The 25116-nt window shown below is 48.0% G+C and overlaps 1 protein-coding gene across 1 annotated transcript in view; it reads left to right on the forward strand.

Annotated features, from left to right (window-relative positions):
- The first annotated feature begins 4966 nt into the window (after window positions 1–4966).
- nox5 (NADPH oxidase, EF-hand calcium binding domain 5) overlaps window positions 4967–25116 on the forward strand; it is a 77999-nt gene continuing 57849 nt past the window's right edge. Inside the window, exons 1-5 of the mRNA XM_085968486.1 lie at window positions 4967–5086; window positions 6968–7118; window positions 13022–13232; window positions 22874–23111; window positions 24870–25023. Of these exons, the coding sequence (XP_085824612.1) occupies window positions 4967–5086; window positions 6968–7118; window positions 13022–13232; window positions 22874–23111; window positions 24870–25023 (874 nt within the window). The remainder of the gene's footprint in view (window positions 5087–6967; window positions 7119–13021; window positions 13233–22873; window positions 23112–24869; window positions 25024–25116) is intronic.

Consider the following 25116-nt stretch of genomic DNA (forward strand, 5'->3'; position numbering starts at 1 on the left):
ACGATTTTGCAAAGGTTGCATCAGGGCAGCCGATTGGCAGCCTCAGCTCGCCGGCTTTATGGTAACGTGGTCTGAGGCCCAATTTGGAGCACGGTGGGCATCGCTACTGAACTCCATCCTGCCCTCACCTGATGTTCACACATGCGCACATTCCAGGTGCAGTCGTAGAATCATAGAATGATACAGCACAGAAGGAGGCCATTCAGCCCATCGTGCCTGTGCTGGCTCTTTGAACGAGCTCTCCAATTAGTCCCGCTCTCTCCCTGCTCTTTCCCCGTAGCCCTGCAAATTTTTCCTTTTTAAATATTTATCCAATTCCCTTTTCAAAATTACTAATGAATCTGCTTCCACCGCCCTTTCAGGCAGCGCATTCCAGATCATCGTAACAGTCATTGGATAGCGAACAGCAGCAAGGAAGTCTGGCTCATTTGAATCCCTAGCCCAAATTGTACGGAGTGTCTATTGACACCACTGTGTTAGCCAATGAGTTGCAATGTGTTAGCCAATGAATTGGAGACAGGGCAGGACTTAAAGCAACCGTGTATTTTACAGAAAACAGAAAGAAAGACTTGCATTTCTATAGCACCTTTCATGACCACCGGACGTCCCAAAGCACTTTACAGCCAATGAAGTACTTTTTGAAGTGTAGTCACTGTTGTAATGTAGGAAACGTGGCAGCCAATTTGCGCACAGTGGGCTCGATTTTCCAAGCCCCGAGGAGGCAGGTTTGGAGGCGGGAGTGGTGGGAAAATTGCAGAATCGGGAGGCAGGAACCCATCCCGCCCCCAACCCGCCTCCGTGCCAATGTCCCAGGAGGCGGGTACCCGACCTGTGCTGGGAGCCACCTCCCCGAGGCGGGAAGGGGATTAGTGCCAATTAACTGCCTGTTAACAGGTAGTTAACAGGCAGTTTTTTGCCTAATCCCTAATTTTAGCCCTGAAGTGTAGGCTTCCCGATGACTCCGAACCACGGCAAGTTAGCGAGGCGGACCGTCGATCTGCAGGGGTTGGAGGGGTCGAGATATCCATTGTGCAGGGGAGTGATGGGTGCATGTGTGCAGAGGTAAGTGTGTGAGGTAAGTGTAAAGTGTTTTAATAAGTTTTACTTACCTTTACTTTCTCCTGCAGGCTTCCTCCCTTCAGTTCTCAGGAGTCCCTGAGCTCACCGGCACAGAAAGCAGAATGGCCGCTGAACTGTCAAAAGCTGCAGCCTCTGCTTTCTGGTCTGGAGAGACCTCTAACTGAGTCTGAGTAGAAGGACTCAAGTTAGAAGACAGATTGTCAGTGTTTGACAGCTTCACAGAGCTGTCAAACGCTGATTTTTCATCTGTCAAAAGCTCTTGACAGATGAAATGCCAATCGCTGATGTCACCAGTAACCAGGTGTCCCTTATTTGGCCTGCTGAGCCCGCTGGGCGGGCTTAACAAGGTCAATCAAGTGAAAATAGCGTGCATTGGCCACAAGTCGATGGAGGCGGGACTACAACCCAAAAAGTGGGAGTCCCGCCTCCAAAAGCTCCCCATTGACAAAATCGAGCCCTCGGTGTCTTTGAGAGGCTGCAGCAAACAGAACGCATGACCAAACCTACGTCAACCTCCCCAGAGTAAAGCAGGGCGATTTCTCCAGCCAAATGCAGTGAGTGGAGCATAGTGTCATCATGCAAATCAATCCCAGTCACTCACAGCACTTACTCCAGGCGTGATTGATGGGGGGAATTACCCAATCATCTCCATTCTGGCTGGGAATAGTGGTGTCACTCTACCCAGCCCCAATTGTAGCACCTCCATGGTGAAAGCAGTTCATGACAAGGTACTTAAAGGATCGATTCTATCGTGAGGGATTCAGTAAAACTGAGGGCTGCACGGCCACGAGGAGTCCGAAAATGAGGAGAAAGTGTCACTCTAACAGCTCATCTATCGCCAACGCATGTGTGTTGCAGGCAAATTGAAGCCTCACAACATACTGCTGTGTCCAAAGACAAAAATGTGCTGCGTTGATTTGCGTGATACATTTGCATAATTGCCATGCGATCTCACAAATCTTTTGTAAATTAGTCTTAAACTAGCAACTGGTCTCCAACAGTAAGTGACAGCAGCATTACAAATTATAAACATTAATAATAATTCTCATTAACTAAACTTGGATAAGATAATAGAACAAAGCCCGTAGAGGGAGAAGATTTCCTCTTATTGTGATTCATCAGCGACATTGCAACCACAACTGGGAGGCTTTTTATGTTTATTATTTCTAGTGCAATCATAAAAGTGTACTCAGAGAGTGAGATTATGATATCATTGGAAATTATAATGGAGAAATCTTCCTCCAGAATTCTTTAACGAGGTACATTTTTCATGCAATGATATTTGGTAAACCGCATTTTTTTTTAAATCATTGAAGTTTATTAGTTGTAAAAATATTGGAGATGGGGGGAGGGATGGGGGGAAGACTGTTTGACTGACAGTCATGATTCATCCAATCAGGTGACAAAGAGCCAGTTCGCGAGGATGGACTTTTCGGGCGACCAATGGCGGGAGTGTGGGGGCGGGGCGGTTGGATACAGGAGGTCAGGTGATGAAAACACCAGGAACACGTCCAATCAGATTTGGCGACCCTATTGCCACATCACCTTCCCCCATCCTCTGAAATAATCAGGCAAAACGTCAGAGTATGCAACTTTCGAATCTACCATATTCACCTTTGACTGGTTGTTTTCCAGGGCAGGATATTCCCATAGTCTCCATACCGAAGGAGTCGACACTTTTCCTGTAGGTTTGCTCTTCTCTGCCTATATCTATGCTTATATCTTCCATTCCTAGCCTAATCAGATATTTATCCAGCTCCTTTTTGATCAACACACCAACTGCTTTTGACTGCAAGTCTGTTCCACATAGAATGATACGGCACAGCAGGAGGCCATTCATCCCATCGTGCCTGTGCCGGCTCTTTGAAAGAGCTCTCCATCTGTCTTGCTTGAAACTTGTTAGTGTTCTGTTCGTGTCCTCAAGCCTGCTATTAAATGGAAATATGGACATTTAAACACAGGAGGGTGCCATTCGGCCCTTCTTTCCCGCACTGAAGTTAGGCCTCTCTCTGGAGTTGGTTTTACGTTGTCCCATAATCCTGCTTTCTCCCCAATTCCACTATCCCCATACCACCTTCTATTAGTAATTACCAGTATCTCTTTGAATACATTAATCAATTTAGTGTGGATCACCAATTGTGGCAAAGCACCCACAATCCAATGACTTTTTGTAAATAATTATTTTTTGATCTCCGCCTTTGTGTATACCGTGGTTATCTTATGATGGTCTTTTGGCTTCAGTTAATCTACCAACGTCTTTGCATCTCACCATTTTAAAGTCTTAGATCCCCATCTCAGTCTTTTCTTTACTGAAACCAAGTTCAGTTTTGCGAGTGACTCTTCATAACTTTGAAATTAGTTGAAACAGAAACAGGAAATATACAGCCAGTCCCTCAGCATTTGAAAAGAGAAGATCGATGAATGGTTTGTGTGCGGACTTCACATGAGAACCCATATGCTGAATCCTCCCTTTCGTCTCTGAATCCTCCCCAGTGCATCAGTGTCCTTTTGAAGGTTTGGCGCTTGAAGCTTAAAACATGGCCTCCCCAGTGACCTGCTAAAGGTAGAATAACATCTGTGACAAAATTAATCCTTTCAAATTGTTCACTATGGCAAAAGGTTTAGGGGGAAATATTCAGTTGGTAGCGCCACCCATTAGCACCTTAAGAGGGCGCTAAGTGGGGCGCAAAGCAACTAGCGCCCTGGCGCGGCGATATCTGCGCCTCTCGCTAAACTGACCGGACATTTTTGCAGCGGCGCTAAACAATACCGCCACGATCTCCTGCGCCGGCAGATCGTGACGTCAGTCGAGTGCGCAACGCCCCGTTAGCGCCCCGGACCGGAAATTGAGTGGCGCCCCCTGCCTTACCGCCTGCCGCTAGCAACGACAGGTTGAGGGGAGCGTTCTGCTGTCAGAAAGGGACTGGGGGAGCGCTATTTAAAGGCGACCACTTCCTGCCTTTTTTTGTCGGTGACATTTTTGCACCACACATTCTGAGAGAGAGAGAGAGACTTCTGGAGAGATTCAACGCTGTGTGAAGGAGTTTTGGGTACGGAGCAGCACTTTGCAGGTTGGTTTTGATTTGCCCTTCCTTGTATCAATTTAGAAGAGACTGTGGGGGCTGCACTCTGAGCTCTTTCCCTGGTTCTCTCCATTGTTCTTTCCAGCAGATTTGATGTACAGGTCTCTCCAGGCCGAGATTCCAGGCTGCAATGAGCAGGATGTGGATGCAGAGCAAGATCAACCCTCCCCTTTAAGATAAAAACAGAAAATGCAGGAGAAACTCAGCAGGTCAAGCAGCATCTGTGAAGAGAGAAACAGATTTAACGTTTCAGGTCGATGACTATTCATCAGAACTCCCCTTTAAGAACTGGATGGTGCCAGTGTGTCTGTGTTACATTGCTGACTGAAATCACATGAGCTTCGCCAGCGCTGTGAGGTAGCGCCTCGCTCCTCGACCTTAGCGCCTTAAGAGAGTTGTGTAGCGCCTGATTTAGCGCTCCAATCACCTCCAGGGGCGATAAAAGCCAAGTTTGCTGTCGGAGGCGATAATTAGCACCAGGCGCTAATCTTTGCGCCCGGCCGATAATTGCGCCTCAAATGGGGCGATACCAAATTTCTCCCCCTTAAACTCTAGGGGATGCAAGTTAGGAATAAGGAATGAAATGAGGGGGGGGAAACATTTTCACCTAATGGTTCATAGATTTGCAAAAATAAGTTACCAAAAGAAGGCCACAGAAGCGGACGGTATAAATGGGTTCAACAGACAATTATTTTGTGTTTCTAGAGAAACGATTGAGGACTTTGGTGAAAAGGGCTGGTAGGCTGATCTTCCTAATGAGATTTCCTCCTCCGAAATATTGTTCGCTTGTCTGTTGCAGCACAATGAGTGTAGACGATGATGCCAAGTGGCTGGAATGGGTAACTAAGCAGTTTGAAAGTATTGCTGGTGAGGATAAAGAGATCAATTTGGAAGAGTTCAAGACAGCGCTCAAAGTAAAAGAGGCAAGTTTATGTTCTCAACACGGAGAGAATATTTTATGACTATTGCCAGTTCAAAACTCAGTAGTTCCCGATTTTTATAGTTACAATAAAAATAAGGGGGGGAGATTTTTCCTCTGTGTTGCAAAATGTATTTTATAAAGAAATCTTCCTCGTTATGTGTATGTTCATTACTAGATAATATTTATACCAATAGTTGCAGCAGTTTTTTTTCTTAAACTGTGTTTTATGTTAATTGTTAAGTGTACATTGAGTATTCTGGGGACCATTCAAATAGAATTGCTTATTTTGCTTGTAACACTGTGATCAGAAGCTGAATGTACGACGAGGTTTGCCCAGCACTGTTCTGCTGCAAACATCGGCCAACAGTAGGAACATTTTCATTGGGAAGTACATTGCCAGTGGAGAATATAAAGAAAGAATCATAGGACCATATGGCACAGAAGGAGGCCATTCGGCCCACCGTGCCTGTGCCGGCTCTTTGGTAGAGCGAGCCAATTAGTCCCACTCCCCCCTGCTCTTTCCCCACAGCCCTGCAAATCTTTCCCCTTCAAGTATTTATCCAATTCTCCTTTGAAAGTTACTGTTGAATCTGCTTCCACCGCCCTTTCAGGCAGCGCAGTCCAGATCACAACTCGCTGCGTAATTTTTTCCCTCATCTCCCCTCTGGTTTTTTTGCTAATTATCTTAAATCTGTGTCCTCTGGTTACTGACCCTCCTGGTAGTGGAAACATTTTCTCCCTATCTACTCTAACAAAACCCTTCATAATTTTGAACACCTCTATTAAATCTTCCCTGAACCTTCTCTGCTCTAAGGAGAACAACCCCACTTGTCCAGTCTCTCCACCTAACTGAATAAAGAAATGAACTTGAATTAACGTCGTACCTCGTCGTGTCCTCAGGACATCCCAAAGCACCTTACAACCAATGGATTACTTTTGAAATCAAATCAAAATCAAATCAACTTTTATTGTCATTGTTAGTGCACAAGTGCAGTACAACGAAATGTAGGCTTGCGGCTCCCGAGAGTGTACATTTAGATTAAGACATTTAAACATTCAACATACATTTGGCTTGTAATACATTAACATAAACATAACCATAATAAAGTGCATTGGCAGATGTGCAGTATCGTTGTTGAAATGCAGTAGGCAGTCTTGTGAGGGAATTTGTACACAGCAAGGTCCCACAAATAAAACAAAATGATGAATAACAAGCTAATATCTTTTTTTTTTTGGAAGTGCTGGTTGAAAGAAAAATGTTGGCCAGGACACTGGGAGAAATCTCTCCTTGTCTTCAAATAGTGCCATGAGATATTTTGCATCCACCAGGGCGGGCAGGTGGGGCATTGGGTTAATGCTTCATCCAAAAGACAGCACCTCTGACCATATCGTCCTCCACTTAAGTGGCAGCCAGAACTTACGGGGTGAAGTCCATTGTGGGGTTTGAACCCACAACTGTCTGATTCAGAGGCGAGCCTGCTACCAACAGAGCCTAGCTGATATATAAGGGGTATTATCATTTAAAAGTATAGGGAATTTATAAGCAGTTACAAATATAGTTGTAAGCCTTGGCTCAGTCGGTAGTGCTTTCAAATCCCACTCAGAGACTTGAGCCTATAATCCAGGCTGACACTCCCAGTGCAGTGCTGAGGGAGTGCTGCAATGTCTGAGGTACCGTCTTTTGGATGAGATGTTAAACTGAGGCCCCGTCTGCCCTCTCAGGGGAAAGAGCAGGGGGAGTGGGACTAATTGGCTGGATCTTTCAAAGAGCCGGCACAGGCACGATGGGCCGAATGGCCTCTTTCTGTGCTGTAAGATTCTAGCAATATTTAGTGTGTTACATTACCGGAACTAACCTGCTTCCTTTGTCTCCTCTTCTCAGTCTTTCTTTGCTGAAAGGTTTTTTGCTCTGTTTGACTCTGATGGGAGTGGCAGCATAAGCCTGGATGAATTACTGAAGGCCCTGAATCTCCTCACTCATGGAAGTGAAACCGACAAACTACGATTCCTTTTCCAAGTCTATGATGTAGATGGTAATATCTGTATCTGGGTACATTCATTGATTGGCATGCCTTTGAAACATAGAAACATAGAAGATAGGAGCAGGAGGAGTAGGCCATTCGGCCCCTCGAGCCTGCTCCGCTATTCAATGCGATCATGGCTGATCATCCAAATTCAGTACCCGGTCCCTGCTTTCTCCCCATACCCCTTGATCCCTTTAGCCTTAAGAAATATATCCAACTCCTTCTTGAATATATTTAATGTATTGGCCTCTACTGCCTTCTGTGGTAGAGAATTCCACAGGTTCACCACTCTCTGGGTGAAGAAATTCCTCCTCATTTCTGTCCTAAATGGCCTACCCCTTATCCTTAGACTGTGACCCCTGGTTCTGGACTCCCCGACCATCGGGAACATCCTTCCTGCATCTAGTCTGTCCAGTCCTGTCAGAATTTTATAAGTTTCAATGAGGTCCCCTCTCAATCTTCTAAACTCCAGCGAGTACAAGCCCAGTTGACCCAATCTCTCCTCATACGTCATTCCTGCCATCCCAGGTATCAGCCTGGTGAATCTTCGCCGAACTCCTTCCATGGCAAGAACATCCTTCCTCAGATAAGGTGACCAAAACTGCACACAGTACTCAAGGTGTGGTCTCACCAAGGCCCTGTATAACTGCAGCAAGACATCCTTGTTCCTGTACTCAAACCCTCTCGCTAGGAAGGCCAACATGCCATTTGCCTTCTTAACCGCCTGCTGCACCTGCATGCTTACCTTCAGCGACTGGTGCACAAGGACACCCAGGTCTCGTTGCACTTCCCCTTCTCCCAATCTATTGCCATTCAGATAATAACCTGCCTTCCTGTTTTTGGCACCAAAGTGGATAACCTCGCATTTATCCACGTTATATTACATCTGCCATGCTTTTGCCCAATCACCCAACCTGTCCAAATCATCCTGGAGTTTCTCGGCATCCTCCTCACAGCACACACGCCCACCCAGCTTTGTGTCATCTGCAAATTTGGAGATATTACTAGTTCCCTTGTCTAGATCATTAATATATATTGTGAATAGCTGGGGCCCAAGGACTGATCCCTGCGGTACCCCACTAGTCACTGCCTGTCACTCGGAAAAAGACACGTTTATTCCAACTCTTTGCTTTCTGTCTGACAACCAGTTCTCTATCCAAGTCAATACCTTGCCCCCAATCCCATGTGCCTTAACTTTACACGCTAATCTCTTATGCGGGACCTTATCGAAAGCCTTCTGAAAGTCCAAATACACCACATCCACTGGTTCTCCCTTATCTATTTTACCAGTTACATCCTCAAAAAATTCCAGTAGATTAGTCAAGCACGATTTACCTTTTGTAAATCCATGTTGACTTTGTCCAATCCTGTCACTGTTTTCCAAGTGCTCTGCTATTACATCTTTTATAATGGACTCTAGCATTTTCCCCACTACCGATGTAATTCCCCGTTTTCTCTCTACCACCTTTTTTGAATAGTGGGGCAACATTAGCTACCCTCCAATCCATGGGTATTGTTCCAGATTCCATCGAATGCTGGAAGATGATCAGCAAAGCATCAACTATTTCTAGGGCCACTTCTTTAAGTACCCTAGGATGTAGATTATCAGGCCCTGGGGATTTATCGGCCTTCAATCCCATCAAATTCCCTAACACCATTTCCCTGCAAATACTGATTTCTTTCAGTTCCTCCCTTTCATCAGACCCTATGTTTCCCAACATCTCTGGGAGGTTAATTGTGTCCTCCCTTGTGAAGACAGAACCAAAATATGTATTTAATTGGTCTGCCATTTCTTTGTTCCCCATTATAAATTCCCCTGATTCTGACTGCAAGGGACCTACGCTTGACTTCACCAATATTTTTCTCTTCACATATCTATAAAAGCTTTTACAGTCAGTTTTTATGTTCCCTGCAAGCTTACTCTCATATTCTATTTTCCCTTTCTTAATTAATCCCTTTGTCCTCCTTTGTTGAATCCTAAACTGCTCCCAATCCTCAGGTTTACTGCTTTTTCTGGCCAATTTATATGTCCTCTCCTTGGATCTTATGCTATCCCTAATTTCCCTTGTTACCCACGGTTGAGTCACCTTTTTTGTTTTATTTTTATGCCAAACTGGGATGAACAAATTCTGTAGTTCATCCATGCGGTCTTTGAATGTTTGCCATTGCCTATCCACCGTGAACCCTTTGAGTGACATTCCCCAATCAATCCTACCCAACTCGCGCCTCAGACCATCGTAGTTTCCTTTATTTAAATTTAGGACCCTAGTCTCTGAATCGACTACTTCATTCTCCATCTTAATGAAGAATTCAATCATACTATGATCGCTCCGACCCAAGGGGCCTCGTACAACAAGATTGCTAATTAATCCTTTCTCGTTACATAATACCCAGTCTAAGATGGCCTGATCTCTGGTTGGTTCCTCGACATATTGGTCCAGGAAACCTTCCCTTAAACACTCCAGGAATTCCTCCTCCACAGTATTGTTACTAATTTGGTTAGCCCAATCTATGTGTAGATTAAAGTCACCCATGATGACTGCTGTGCCCTTATTGCACGCTTCTCTAATTTCCCTTTTAATGCCATCCCCAACCTCCGCATTACTGTTTGGAGGTCTATATACAACTCCCACTAACTTTTTCTGCCCCATGGTATTTCTCAGTTCTACCCATACAGATTCCACATCATCAGAGCTAATATCCTTCCTTACAATTGTGTTAATCCCTTCTTTAACCAGCAATGCTACCCCACCTCCCTTTCCTTTTTGCCTATCTTTCCCGAATATTGAATACCCCTGGATGTTGAGTTCCCAGCCTTGGCCACCCTGGAGCCATGTTTCCGTAATCCCAATCAAATCATATTCGTTTACCTCTATTTGCGCAGCTAATTCATCCACCTTATTACGAATGCTCCTCGCATTAAGACACAAAGCCTTCAGGCTTGTTTTTTTAACGCTCTTACACCTATTAGAATTATTATTTACTGTGGCCATGTTTGATTTAAACCGTTGATTTCTCTGACTGCCACTTTTGTTTTTCTCCTTCCTATCTTTTGCTTTTATCCTTGTTTCCCTTTCCTCTGTCCCCTTGCTCAGGTTCCCAACCCCCTGCCATTTTAGTTTAAACCCTCCCCCAGAGCACTAGCAAACACTCTCCCTAGGACATCGGTCCCGGCCCTGCCCAGGTGCAAACCGTCCGGTTTGAACTGGTCCCACCTCCCCCAGAACCGGTTCCAATGTCCCAGGAATTTGAATCCCTCCCCCTTGCACCATTCCTCTAGCCATGTATTCATCTGAAATATCCTTCTATTTCTACTCTGACTAGCACGTGGCACTGGTAGCAATCCTGAGATTACTACCTTTGAGGTCCTATTTTTTAATTTACCTCCTAACTCCCTATATTCCGCTTTTAGGACCTCATCCCGCTTTTTACCTATATCGTTGGTGCCTATATGCACCACGACAACTGGCTGTTCACCCTCCCTTCCAAGATGTTCTGCAGCCGCTCTGAGACATCCTTGACCCTTGCACCAGGGAGGCAACACACCATCCTGGAGTCTCGTTTGCGGCCGCAGAAACGCCTATCTATTCCCCTTACAATAGAATCCCCTATTACTATAGCTCTACCCCTCTTTTTCCTCCCGTCCTGTGCAGCAGAGCCACCCCTGGTGCCAGGAAGTTGGCTGCTGCTGCCTTCCTCTGGTAAGCCATCCCCCCCAACAGTACTCAAAGTGGTGTATCTGTTTGAGAGGGGGATGTCCACAGGGGACCCCTGCACTACCTGCCTGTGCCTAGTACTCTGTCTGTTGGTCACCCATTCCCTTTCTGCCTGTCCAACCTTTGCCTGCGGTGTGACCAACTGATCAAACGTGCTATTCACGACGTCCTCAGCCTCGCAAATGGTCCAGTATGAATCCAATCGCAGCTCCAGCGCCGCAATGTGGTCTGCCAGTAGCTGCAGCTGAACACACTTCCTGCACACATAGTTGTCAGGGACACAGGAAGTGTCCCTGAGTTCCCACATAGCGCAGGAGGAGCATACCACGGCACCGGGCTGTCCTGCCATGACTTACCCTTTAATTAATTGCAATTAAATTAAATCAAATCAATCCCACCAATTACACTACAGTTAAATGGTATATTTAAGGGCCCTGGTTTATAAACAGTCCCCGCTACACCACAGAGACCCTAGAAACTATAAACCACAGAGTTTGAGTTTAAAAAAGAGAGAAATACTCACCAACCAATCACTTACCTGCTTTCTGGTGATGTCACACTTCAATTACTTTTTACTTCTCTCCTTCCCTCTGAGTTCCGAGTTCGGAGATTGGTAAGCCTACCTGGCCTCTGGGAGCCTTTTATACAGCCGCCGCTCCGCGATTCCCGCCAACTCGCGCTCCGCACTGAGGCCTACCTGGTCTCTGGGAGCCTTTTATACAGCCGCCGCTCCGCGATTCCCGCCGACTCTCGCTCCGTACTGAGGCCTACCTGGGTCTCTGGAGCCTTTTATGCAGCCGCTCCGCTCCGCGATTCCTGCTGACTCTCGCTCCGCACTGAGGCCTACCTGGGTCTCTGGAGCCTTTTATACAGCCGCTCTGCTCCGCGATTCCCGCCGACTCTCGCTCCGCACTGAGGCCTTTGATTGTAAAATGACATAGAAATTACAAGATGGAAACAGGCCGTTCAGCCCAACCAGTCCATGCTGGTGTTTATCCGCTACGTGAACAGTAGTCCTAATCCCATTGCCCTCCCTGTTCCCATATCCCTTTATAACCCTCTTCCTTCAACCACCTATCTCACCTATTCTTAAATATGGACATGATTTCTGCTTCACTCAGAAACTCCAGTAGTGCAAACCACAGCCTCACAATCCTTTGTGTACCTGCTCTCTGACATGAATCAACTGAGCGGCCTGTGGGTGGTGCTGTCCACGGAGAGTATAAATACTCGGGCACGGGCCCAGCTTGCACAGGACATTCTTAACAGGAACTAGTGAAGGACACAACTAGACCTCCATGTTGTAAAACAGTTGATTAAAGCTTTGTTTAACGCTTAGACCAAGTGGCTAGTAGTTTTCTTATGTCACGCTCTGTCCTAAATTATTTACAACAACAACTTGCATTTATACAGCGCCTTTAAAGTACTAAAGCATCCCAAGGCGCGTCACAGGAGCGTTAACAAACACAAATTGCTCCCTTTAGTCTTCCCTTTCAGCGACAGTGAAGTCTCAGGACACACAATCACTCTTCATAGTTACGATGCATTCAGAGGCAGTCCTGCAGCATAAGTGTCCCAGCTCCTGAGCTGTCAGAGTCAGCGACCACCTCCTTGGGAAGTAGTTCCCCAGGGTGTCCCTGTCAACAAACAACAACTTATATTTATACGGCACCTTTAACGTAAAACATCCCAAGGCGCTTCGCAGGAGCGACTATCAAGCAAAATTTGACATTGAGTTACGTAAGGAGATATTCGGACAGGTGACCAAAAGCTTGATTCAAGAGGTAGGTTTTAAGGAGTGGCTTAAAGCAGGAGAGAGAAGTCGAGAGGCGGAGAGCTTTAGGGAAGTAATTCCAGAGCTTAGGGCCTAGACAGCTGAAGGCACGGCTGCCAATGGTGAAGCGAAGGAAATCAGGGATGCGCAAGAGGCCAAAATTGGAGGAGCGCAGAGATTTCGGAGGGTTGTAGGGCTGGGGGAGGTTACAGGATAGGGAGGGGCGAGGCCATTGAGGGATTTGAACACAAATATGACATTTAATCTTGTATCTATGTCCCCTTGTTCTAGACCCCTCAACAACTGGAAACCGTCTGTTTTTCCCTAACTTTAAAGATCTCTCTCAAGTCACCCTGTAATCTCCTAATGTTCAAATGAAAACAGCCCCGGCTTATTATTGCTGTAACTGTATCGAATCACAGGCAGTGGCTCCATAGACCCCGACGAGTTACGCGTCGTCCTCAAATCCTGTTTACGGGAAAGTGCCATTTCATTACCAGAGGAGAAGCTCGACGACCTCACGCTGGCGCTCTTCGAATCCGCGGACAAAGACAACAGTGGCGCCATTACCTTCGAGGAGCTCAAGGAAGAGCTGGAGAACTTTCCAGAAGTAATGGAGAACCTGACAATAAGGTAATGTTAGAAGAATGAACTTGGCTTCAGTCTCATTTCCTAGACAGCGCCAACCCACAGCCCAAATTGCTCATATTTTGGTTCTAACTAGCGCTAAATTTTCAGCCTAACTGATAAAATTGATAGGTGCAACAACTGGAATTGTCATACTGGTGTAGTAAGAGATGCGCTTCTGGGGCTTTAAGTGGGATGGAAAATTAAAAAGCTTCGTGGGCTGGTTTTCTTTGTTGAGCACCCTCCCTTTAAAGACTTAGGCTGCTCAACGCCTGGTAAATGGATGGCGCACAACACACTCTCCGCCCATTTGTACCTGAAAATTGCAATCGGGGTCCTACAACCGTCCCTGATTTGCATATTTAACCAGCCGCCCGCCTGTTCCAGGAAGGCACGCTGCTCGGGCATTTACAGGCCTGCCTGGAAGCTTCATCAGGCGGGCTTTGGCCGTTAACGGGGCAGCCCCCAAGTTTCAATTGTTAGCCACCCGTTTTTCAGGCAAGGAACAGCAGCTGGCAGGTGACGGTCAACCCCAGTGACTCTCGCTGAGGGGCGTTCTACGCTAGAGGCCGTGGCAGCTCTCCACCACCTTACATAAGGGCAATTCTTCATGTGTGTCATGGGAGTAATCGTATCCTCACCCATAAACCCCAGCACAACCCCGTACACTCGTAAGAACATAAGAATTAGGAGCAGGAATAGGCCGTACGGCCCCTCGAACCTGCTCCGCCATTCAGTAAGATCATGGCTGATCTTCTACCTCAGCTCAACCTTCCCGCCCGATCCCCAGATCCCTCGATTCCCCATGAGTCCAAAAATCTCTCTCTCTCAGTGTCTTGAATATACTCAATGACTGAGCATCCACAGCCCTCTGGGGCAGAGAATTCCAAAAGTTCACAACCCTCTGAGTGAAGAAATTCCTCCTCATCTCAGTCCTAAATGGCTGACCCCTTATCCTGAGACTGTGCCCCCGAGTTCTAGACTCTCCAGCCAGTGGGAAACAACCTCTCGGCATCTACCTTGTCAATCCCCCTCAGGGGTCACAGAAGCAGGAACCCTGGCTACTGTCCCCTCGCCTCACCCCAATGATACTGAGGCCAATTGTAGTGCCATCCCAGCAGAGAACCCCTGTCTCTGCACAAACCACAGATTGAATCTTGAGACCTTCCTGTGTGGCTCTGGGCTCATGCAGTGGACTCAATCAATCTTCCACACAACTTCACTTTGACCAGAATCACCGATTGGCTTCATCAAGGCTCTCAAACAAGAGGGAGGAACGTTTACAATTTGAACAGAAGCGCCATACAATTCTTGTACCTCCACAATAAATCCTCTAATTGCTTTCAACAGGGATATTTAATTAAGCGTAGACGAGGGACGTTATTGTAAACAAGTGTGCGATGTCTTTGACAGTTGAAACAGTTAATTATATTTATATGTCCGTGACAGATTGAGCCTGAGGCCTGTGTCTGCGTCAAGACTTCCTGCTGGTTAATGTGGAGCTGTGTGGAGTTGGACTGTCAAATTGATACATGACCCTTATTCCAAAGCTGTAAGATGTTCAGCTGAAATTGCCAAGTTGTAAAAGCAGTCATTTAAAGACTGATATTCAGATCAGAGAATCTGTGTGTGACACTTTAAAAAAAAATGTTTTCATTCATTCATGGGATGTGGGCGTCGCTGGCATGGCCAGCATTTATTGCCCATCCCTAGTTGCCCTTGAGAAGGTGGTGGTGAGCCGCCTTCTTGAACCGCGGCAGTCCCGTGTGGTGAAGGTGCTCCCACAGTGCTGTTAGGGAGTTCCAGGATTTTGACCCAGCGACGATGAAGGAACGGCCGATATATTTCCAAGTCAGGATGGTGTGTGACTTGGAGGGGAACTTGGAGGTGGTAGTGTTCCCATGCGCCTGCTGCCCTTGTCCTTCTTGGTGGTAGAGGTCGCGGGTTCGGGAGGTGCTGCCGAAGAATCCTTGGCGAGTTGCTGCAGTGCATCTTGTAGATGGTACACACTGCAGCCACGGTACGCCGGTGGTGGAGGGAGTGAATGTTTAAGGTGGTGGATGGGGTGCCAATCAAACGGGCTGCTTTGTCCTGGATGGCGTTACACTAATGCGTTAAAGAGCAGACATGTAGACGTTCAATTGGTGCTTTTGCATCGCACGAGTGCAGCCAGCTGGATGCATGGATCTCCCACAATCCACCTGTGGCATAATCAAGCCAAGGTTCCAGGGAGAGAAGGCTCCCTGAAAATATGTCTCGATGAATCTGCAGCCAATGCAAGGAAACTGGTTCCTGTGATGTTAACGCAGAGAACAAGTCCCCAGTGTTGACTCTCTAGTGTAGATTTTAACTTTCAATGCTGGAAGGAATCCTGGTGGGAGTGGATCGGCCCGACGTTATACACCCCGCCCAATTTTCCTTGCCATTGACTTTGGGCAGGGTGTATAACAGGCGGTCGATCTGCAACCACCAGTTTTATTGCCCAGTGGTAAAAGGTAAAGCCTTCTCTTCTGGGGTTTCTTATTAACGGCAGAGTCCAATGCACCTCCAGAGGAGTTCCTGCTCCGAGTTTAAGATTGGGATGCTGTGGCATCCTGAAACAAGAAACTTGTGTAATGTTGCCCAATAAACGCAACTGCCCATACACCTCTCTGTAAAGTGTCTTTGAGTATCGCAATGATCCGACACGCGCCTGCAGGTCCATCGCTCATCATGATTTGTAGGGGTACATTCAATGTTCCTCTCGAAGCCGCGGCCACGCGGTAATGGGAAAGGTCCCGCGCAGGCCGCTCACCGGCTTCTCCATTGCAAACACTGCGTGTGCGTGGAAAATTAAAGGGACCACGCACTTAAAGAAACAGGCCGCGCAGATCAAAGCACAGCTTACAGGGAGCATTGGGTGCATTACCTTACTGGTGCTGTGTTAAAACGTTCACGGAGGGATTTAATCCAAATGCATTAAGTGATCGTGGCAGGAGCAGCGGCAATCGGAACATATACCCTGTCATCTCTAATGACCTGGAGTAAAGCTCTTTAAGCATTAGCAGGCAATAGCTAAACCAGTTGTATTAAATGTCTTTGTTCACTATTTTAATGGAGGCCATTAAAATAGCAGGCATAAAGTTTTCATACAAATATGTTAAGTGTTCACCAAGGCATGAGATAACATGTAACAGAATATTATATGTGACAAGCGTGAATAAACATGAGGCATTTCTCTCGAGGTATGTAATTGCTGCTATCTGGCTCTAATGCTGTGCTATTGATTTTCCTTGGACCAGGAAATCGTGTTTTTGTGATTATAGTAAAAACACAATCGCAATGCAAACTGCTCGGCAGAGTTAACTTCACTGGTTTGTGTTATGCAAAAAAAGTCAACGTTCATCTCACTGCTTATTGTCTCAAATATACAGGTACTGGTGCCGAGGGAGGGATTCTAGCAATGAGGGTGGGAGGGCTGCATCTGTGGATCTTTTTAGATAGAATGTATGGCACAGAAACAGGCCATTCGGCCCAACTGGTCCGTGCTGGTGTTTATGCTCCACATGAGCCTCCTCCCACCCCTCGTCTTCTCACCCTAAAAGAAAGACTTGCATTTATATAGCGCCTTTCACAGCCACCCCAAAGCACTTTACAGTCAATGAAGTACTTTTGAAGTGGAGTCACTGTTGTAATGTGGGAAACGCAGCAGCCAATTTGCACACAGCAAGCTCCCACAAACAGCAATGTGATAATGACCAGATAATCTGTTTTAGTGATGTTGATTGAGGGATAAATATTGGCCAGGACACCGGGGAGAACTCCCCTGCTCTTCTTCAAAATAGTGCCATGGGATCTTTTATGTCCACTTGAGAGAGCAGACGTGGTCTCGGTTTAACGTCTCATCTGAAAGACAGCACCTCAGACAGTGCAGCCCTCCCTCAGCACTGCACTGGATTGTCAGCCTAGATTTTTGTGCTCAAGTCTCTGGAGTGGGACTTGAACCCACAACATTCTGACTGAGCCACTGGCTGACACATCATTTATTAGCATAACCTTCTATTCCCATTCTCCCTCATGTGTTTATCTAGTTTCCCCTGAAATGTATCTATGCTATTCGCCTCAACCACTCCTTGTGGTAGCGAGATCCACTCTCTGGGTAAAGAAGTTTCTTCTGAATTCCCTATTGGATTTATTAGTGACTATCTTATGTTTATGGCCCCAATTCTGGTCTCCCCCATGAGTCGAAACTTCTTCTCTACGTCTACCCTATCAAACCCCTTCATAACCTTAAAAACCTCCATCAGGTCACCCCTCAGCCTTCTCTTTTTCTAGAGAAAAGAGCCCCAGCCTGTTCAATCTTTCCTGATCGGTATAACCTCTCAGTTCTGGTATCATCCTTGTAAATCTTTTTTGCACCTTCTCGAGTGCCTCGATGTTTGAGAACAGATACTGTTATGGGGAGAGCAGGGCCGTGGGATTAGTGCTAGACTGCCCTAGCACAGAGCCAGCAGGCACAATGGGATTGATGTGCCTCAATAAATCCGAGACTCGACGTTAGCAAAACAAAACAAGGCTTTTATTGACTTAGAAGGTAACACACAGAGGAGAATGTATCTTCCATCCAGAGGTCTGCCGTACTGGATGTGCTGCAGGCTGGGCCAGCTTACATAGGAGCCAGGTATGGGCGGAGCCCTACACACAGTACAATACAATGGAAATGAAACTGAAACCAACCACAGTCACAGGCAGAGAAATACAGATGAGTGATGAATGGAATATTTCATCACATTCACCCCTTCTATAGATTTAGTCTGTTCGGGGGTTTGATAGTCCTCTGCGACCGACGTGGCTGTTGTGGTGCCGCGGGTGTCGGCTGGGTGTCCCCGGTGGCCTCCTGGGTCTCTGCCGGGGGTGCCGCCAGGGTTGTTGAAGGGGTAGTTGGTGGGGGTACCGTTGGTCAATGTTCTTCCGGGGGTGATGAAAGAGTAGTGGGTGGGTAAGAGTTGCTGTGGTCGTTGTTGCTGCTGTTGTCGTGGTTGTTGTCGTTACCGGCTGGGGCGACGTCTTTTATGGACACGGTGTCCTCCCTTCCATCGGCGTGCCAGACATACGCGTATTGGGGGTTGGCGTGGAGTAGGTGCACTGACTCCACGAGAGGGTCCGTCTTGTGGCCCCTCACATGCCTTCGCACGAATACCGGACCTGGGGTGGAGAGCCATGACGGCATGGATACGCCTGAGGTGGATTTCCGGGGAAAGACAAACATTCGCTCATGAGGCGTGGCATTAGTGGCAGTACACAATAGCGACCGTATCGAATGGAGCACATCTGGGAGGACTTCCTGCCAGCGGGAGATAGGGAGGCCTTTGGTCCTTAAAGCTAGAGTGACTGCTTTCCATACTGTCCCGTTCTCTCGCTCCACTTGACCGTTACCCCGGGGGTTGTAGCTGGTGGTACGGCTCGTGGCGATCCCCCTGGATAGCATGTACTGGCGTAGCTCTTCACTCATGAAGGACGCCCCCCTATCCGTATGGATGTAGCTCGGCATACCGAACAGGCAGAACAGGCTGTTGAGGCATTTAATGACCGTGGCGCTGGTCATGTCTGGGCAGGGGAAGGCGAATGGGAACCGGGAGCATTCGTCCACAATGTTCAGGAAGTAAACATTGCGGTCGACGGACGGGAGGGGGCCCTTGAAATCTAAGCTGAGCCGCTCAAAGGGCCGTGTAGCTTTGATTAAGTGGGCTCTATCTGGGTGGTAGAACCGAGGCTTGCACTCAGCGCAAGTGCGACAGTTCCTGGTCAGGGACCGAACTTCCTCAATCGAGTAGGGTAAGTTGCGGGACTTTATGAAGTGGAACAGCCGCGTGACCCCTGGGTGGCAGAGGTCATTGTGGAGGGTCTGTAGCCGATCCCCGGTGGTGCTGGCACACATCCCTCGTGAGAGGGCGTCGGGGGATTCGTTAAGGGCCCCTGGCCGGTAAATGATGTCATAATCGAAGGTGGAGAGCTCGATCCGCCAACTAAGAATCTTATCATTTTTAATCTTCCCCCTCTGTTTATTATTGAACATAAACGCTACCGACCGCTGGTCGGTAAGTAGGGTGAAGCGTTTGCCGACTAGGTAGTGGCGCCAGTGGCGCACTGCCTCCACGATGGCTTGGGCCTCCTTTTCTACGGAGGAGTGTCTGATCTCGGGCCCTTGGAGGGTCCTCGAGAAGAAAGCTACAGGCCGCCCCGCCTGGTTGAGGGTGGCCGCCAAGGCAAAGTCAGACGCATCACTTTCCACTTGAAAGGGAGTGTTCTCGTCCACTGCCTGTAGTGTGGCCCGCTCAATATCCTGCTTAATGCTTTTGAAGGCGGCATGGGCCTCAGCAGAGAGCGGAAAAGAGGATGCTTTCAAGAGGGGGCGGGCTTTGTCGGAGTAGTTGGGGACCCATTGGGAATAATAAGAAAATAACCCCAGGCACCTTTTCAGGGCTTTGGGAGTGTTGGGCAGGGGCAGCTCCCGTAGGGGGCGCAATCGGTCGGGGTCTGGTCCGATTTCCCCATTCTCCACCACGCTGCCTAGTATGCAGAGGTGCGTGGTGTTGTAAACGCACTTGTCCTCGTTGTAGGTGAGGTTGAGTTTTTGTGCGGTTTTCAGGAACCTCTCGAGGTTCGAGTCGTGATCCTGCTGGTTGTGACCGCAGATGGTGACGTTGTCGAGGTAGGGGAAGGTTGCCTGCAAGTGGTGGTCATCGACCATGCGGTCCATCTCCCTCTGGAAGACCGAGACCCCATTCGTCACCCCAAAGGGGACTCTGAGGAATTGGTAGAGGCGTCCGTTCGCCTCGAAGGCGGTGTACGGGCGGTCCTCTGGTCTGATAGGGAGCTGGTGGTACGCTGACTTGAGGTCGATGGTGGAGAACACCCGGTATTGGGCGATTTGGTTCACCATTTCTGATATGCGGGGTAGCGGGTAGGCGTCTAGTTGGGTGTACCTGTTGATCGTTTGGCTATAGTCGATCACCATCCGTTTCTTCTCGCTACCCCTTACCACCACCACTTGGGCGCGCCACGGGCTATTGCTGCGTTCAATAATGCGCTCTTTCAGGAGCCTGTCTACCTCGGTCACGATAAACCGCCTGTCCTCCCAGCTGTACCTCCTGCTTTTGGTCGCTATTGGCCGGCAGTTAGGGGTAAGGTTCGCGAATAGCGAAGGCGGCTTTACCTTCAGGGTAGCCAGGCCGCACACTGTGAGGGGCGGCTGGGACCCACCGTAATTGAGCGTGATGCTTTGGTGGTAGCACTGGAAATCCAGGCCCAAGATCACGCTCGCACATAGATTCTTCATGATTAATACTTTAAAATTATCGTATACAGTTCCGTTAACGGACAATTGTACCGTGCAGTAACCCATAATGGTCGATGTCTGGGTTTTATCAGCCATGGAGATGGTACCCCGAGTAGGGACCACCTTTAGGGAGAGTTGTTGTACCAGTTCAGGGTGGATAAAACTCTCCGTGCTTCCACTGTCAATTAAACATTTAACCCTGCACCCGTTTACCTCGATGTCCACCATTGATTTGGATAGCGGGTGCGGCCTGGTCTGGTCCACTGTGACCGATGCCACTGTAGGGCCCTGATCGAGACAAGATGGCGTCCACGCTGTCTGCTCACAAGATGGCGGACCCCACGAGGTCGGGCAAGATGGCGTCCAAGATGGCCGCTCCCACGGCGCACACGCGGCGGTGGCGGGTTTTCCGGCGGGGTTCCCTCTGCACACCTTCCCGAAGTGCCCCTTCTTACCGCACTTAAAGCAGGTGGTGCCTTTCGCCGGGCACAGGTTTCTGGTGTGCTTCGGCTGCCCGCAGAAGTAGCAGTTGGGTCCCCGACGCGTCGTGGCTGTCGTAGGGCTTCTGGGGGGAGAGCGGGGCCCCGACGGTGTCGGGCTGCCGGGCGGGGAAGATGCCTTCCAAGATGGCGGCGCCCTTGGTGCACACATGGCGGCGTGGACGGCGCAGGCTGAAGAGTAGGCGTCCGAGTTTCTCTGGGCCACATCCAGGGATCGTGCTGTGTCCGCAGCCTGTTTCAGGTCCAATCCCGTTTTTTCCAGCAGTCTCTGCCGGATGTAAGTGGAGCTGAGGCCTGTGATAAAGGCATCGCGAACAAGCTCGTCAGTGTACACTGCGGCTTTTACATCTTGGCACTTGCAGTCTTTGCCAAGCGTTTTCAGGGTGCCTAGGAACTCCTCCACCGATTCCCCAGGTCGCTGTGCGCGAGTAGCGAGCAGGTGCCTAGCATACACCTCATTCGTAGGCTGCTGGTAATGCGCCTTTAAGATGTCGCAGGCGGCTGGGTACGTGTCGGCGTCTTGGATGAGGGGGTAAACCCGGTGGCTTACCCAATTCCGCAGAATTCCGAGTTTCATACTCGCAGCGTCCGTAGCGTCTTTGACGGCTGCGGAATTGTCCAGGAAGAATTCCATACACATAAACCAGTGTCCGAAGCGTGCCGATGCGTCCGAAGCATGCTGGTCCAAATCCAAACGTTCGGGTTTCAAGAGTTGATCCATTGTGTTGAAAATTAAGTCAATAAAATTGATGTGCCTCAATAAATCCGAGACTCGACGTTAGCGAAACAAAACAAGGCTTTTATTGACTTAGAAGGTAACACACAGAGGAGAATGTATCTTCCATCCAGAGGTCTGCCGTACTGGATGTGCCGCAGGCTGGGCCAGCTTACATAGGAGCCAGGTATGGGCGGAGCCCTACACACAGTACAATACAATGGAAATGAAACTGAAACCAACCACAGTCACAGGCAGAGAAATACTGATGAGTGATGAATGGAATATTTCATCACAGGGCCGAAAGGCCTCCTTCTGCGCTGTTAACGTCTAACTTAAAAAGACAGCAGGTATTTAAAAAGAATGCCTGAAAAGAAACTGAAAGCAATATGTTTTAGTGAACTAATGGGGGGAATTTTAGCCGAAAGAAACTGGTGGGTTGGGGTGGTGTGAGAAGATGGTGTTAAAATTCTGAATCCCGACCAGAACCCGCATCCAACCCGCCCACCCGGTTTTAATGGAAGCAGGATTGGGGGCGGGCAGCCAATCCACTCCGAGGAGGCGGGTCATCTATTTAAATATTATAATTGGGCTGGAAGTTTCCATTTTGAATCGGGTCGGGTTTTGCAGGCCTCGTGAATCTCGGCAGCTAATGCAAGGCGAGGACTGATGGATCCAGGAGGTAAATGCCTTTACACTTACGTTCTCCCGGGTTTCCCGACTGCTTCGCCCCCGCCCCCCCCCCCCCACCCCCTCCCCCTGCTCCCAACCAACTTTCCCATTAAAATTCAGCCCAATATGTCTGGAAGCAGTGCGGTGGATTTCTGTGCTGGAGTTTGCTTTCAAATGCAAGCTTTGAATGCCAATGAAATTCAGCATCTCCAGCAAGTGCATCACACTGGATGGCAAAATGTCTCAGAGATAGAATGGCTCACAGTACTGCAGTCCCAATCTCAGAGTAGAAAAGTAGAGCAGGAACGTCCACTGTGCGTCACACTACCAGCTCAAATGCAGTGGCATTAATATCAGCCTTGGGGAAGTCTACAGTTAGCACATCCCGCTCCACTGAAGAAGGACAGCAGCTAACTTTTGTAACATTTTTGTCTTCCTACAGTGCTGCCAACTGGTTAAAGCCTCCGACCACAGAGAAATACACGAGGCAGACCCCACGGTACCTGACGCCAGCCTATTGGCACAATAATAGCCGCAAGCTGCTCTTCATATGTTGCTACGTCCTAGTCTGCATCTTTCTTTTCACATTTGCTGCCAAGAAATATACCAGCGTTGGTGGATGGGTTATGTTGGCAAAAGGCTGTGGGCAGTGCCTTAACTTCAACTGTACCTTTATCGCCGTGAGTACCGACACACATCGCTATTGAAAGTAAATCTATTTTTGCAGTGACTTTACATTATGGGGGGGATTTCCACGCTAATTTAGCAGGTTCATGCACCACCCAGGGTGGTACCGAGCCACACAGGGCAGGGACAGTCCCAGATTCATGTACCACCCAGGGTGGTACCGAGCCACACAGGACAGGGACAGTCCCAGATTCAATCCTTGGACCGTGCTGAGTTAAGTTGAGTCAGAACGACAGTAGGTGTGCTCGTACTGGCCAGGGTGACCTAGCTATGGAGTGGAAAACCAGGAATCCCTGTTCCTGAGGGCTATCTGTGCAGAGTGACCACCTGAGCGAGGCACTGAAGGCTGCTGACCCCTGTGTAACCCCGCCTCCCCGCATCAGTCAGTGCCTGAAGGGCATAAGGGGAGATTTACTAGAGGCGTTCAAAATCATGAAGGGTTTTTGATAGAGTAAATAAGGAGAAACTGTTTCCACTGGCAGGTAGGTCAGTAACCAGAGGACACAGATTTAAGATAATTGGCAAAAAAACTATAGAGGTGAAATGAGGAGAATTTCTTTTGTTATGCAGCGAGCTATCATGATCTGGAATGCATTGCCTGAAAGGAAGCAGATTCAATAGTAACTTCCAAAAGCGAATTGGATAAATACTTGAAGGGGAAAAATTGCATGGCTATGGGGAAAGGGCAGGGGGAAGTGGGACTAATTGGAGAGCTGTTTCAAAGAGCCGGCACAGGCACGATGGGCCGATTGGCCTCCTTCTGTGCTGTAAGATTCTACAATTCTAAGACTGCACCTGGAATGTGTCCATGTGTGAACATAAGATGAGGGCTCAGTAGCGATGCCCACCATGCCAGAATAGCCGGCATACTCTCACCTATGGAGAATGACCACTTAGGGGTGAGTGGTGTATCATTCTATGATTCTATGATAAGAAAGTTGAGAACATTGGCAAAGGAGAAAGAAAATTAATATGAAAGGCTATGGCTGAAGGAGTACAGTATTCAAGGTCACAAGAGTTCCACTTCTTTGAAAACCCAGTTGAAACTCTGCACCATCAGGGAGTGAGACCAAGCAAGATTAGGCTCTTCCACACAGGAGGAAGGTCGAATCACACCAGCCTGATACACCTATTGGCCAACTGGAGAGAACCATTGGCAGGAGGCCAGGGAACTGCCGACTTTGGACGTGGTTCATGATCCAGGGGGATGGAGAATGAAACAGAATGGAAAATACTTTATTAAAATAATAAGCCCTAACTAAATAGGTCAGTTGTTGTTGAATCTGATGGAAATTCATAGTCTTAAATAATATTTACAGCACAGAAACAGGCCATTCGACCCAACAGATACATGCTGGTATTTATGCTGCACACGAGCCTCCTCCCACCCTTCTTCATCTAACCCCATCAGCATATCCTTCTATTCCTTTCTCCTTCATGTGTTTGTCTAGCTTCCCCTTAAATGCATCTACGCTATTCGCTTCAACCACTCCCTGTGGTAGCGAGTTCCACATTCTCACCACTCTGGGTAAAGAAGTTTCTCCTGAATTCCCTATTGGATTTATTAGTGGCTGTCTTATATTTATGGCCCCCTAGTTCTGGTCTCCCTTGCAAGTGGAAACATTTAAGAAAAACAAGTTACTTTGAGCAGGACCTCTGAACACGTTTGTGATCATTGTTCCTGTTATTATTTGTGTTACAGGAATTTAAGATTATCTGAACTAAACCTTAAGTACTTTTCCATCTTAAAGGTCCTCATGCTGCGCCGATGTTTAACCTGGCTAAGAGCAACCTGGGTGGTGCGAGTTCTTCCCTTGGACCAACATGTACTCTTGCACCAGCTGGTGGGGTTTGCCATATTTGGATTGAGTATTGTTCATACTTCTGCGCATTTCATGAACTTTGGTAAGTGTTCGGAAACAGTGACAGACAATATCATTTAAATATTAAAACACCTTCTTTGGGAAAATAAGAATGTTTTTGCAATCAGGTTTTAAA

This window comes from Somniosus microcephalus, chromosome 27 (assembly GCF_052327205.1).
Source record: "Somniosus microcephalus isolate GS21.2 chromosome 27, FLI_Smic_1.0, whole genome shotgun sequence".
Taxonomy (NCBI): domain Eukaryota; kingdom Metazoa; phylum Chordata; class Chondrichthyes; order Squaliformes; family Somniosidae; genus Somniosus; species Somniosus microcephalus.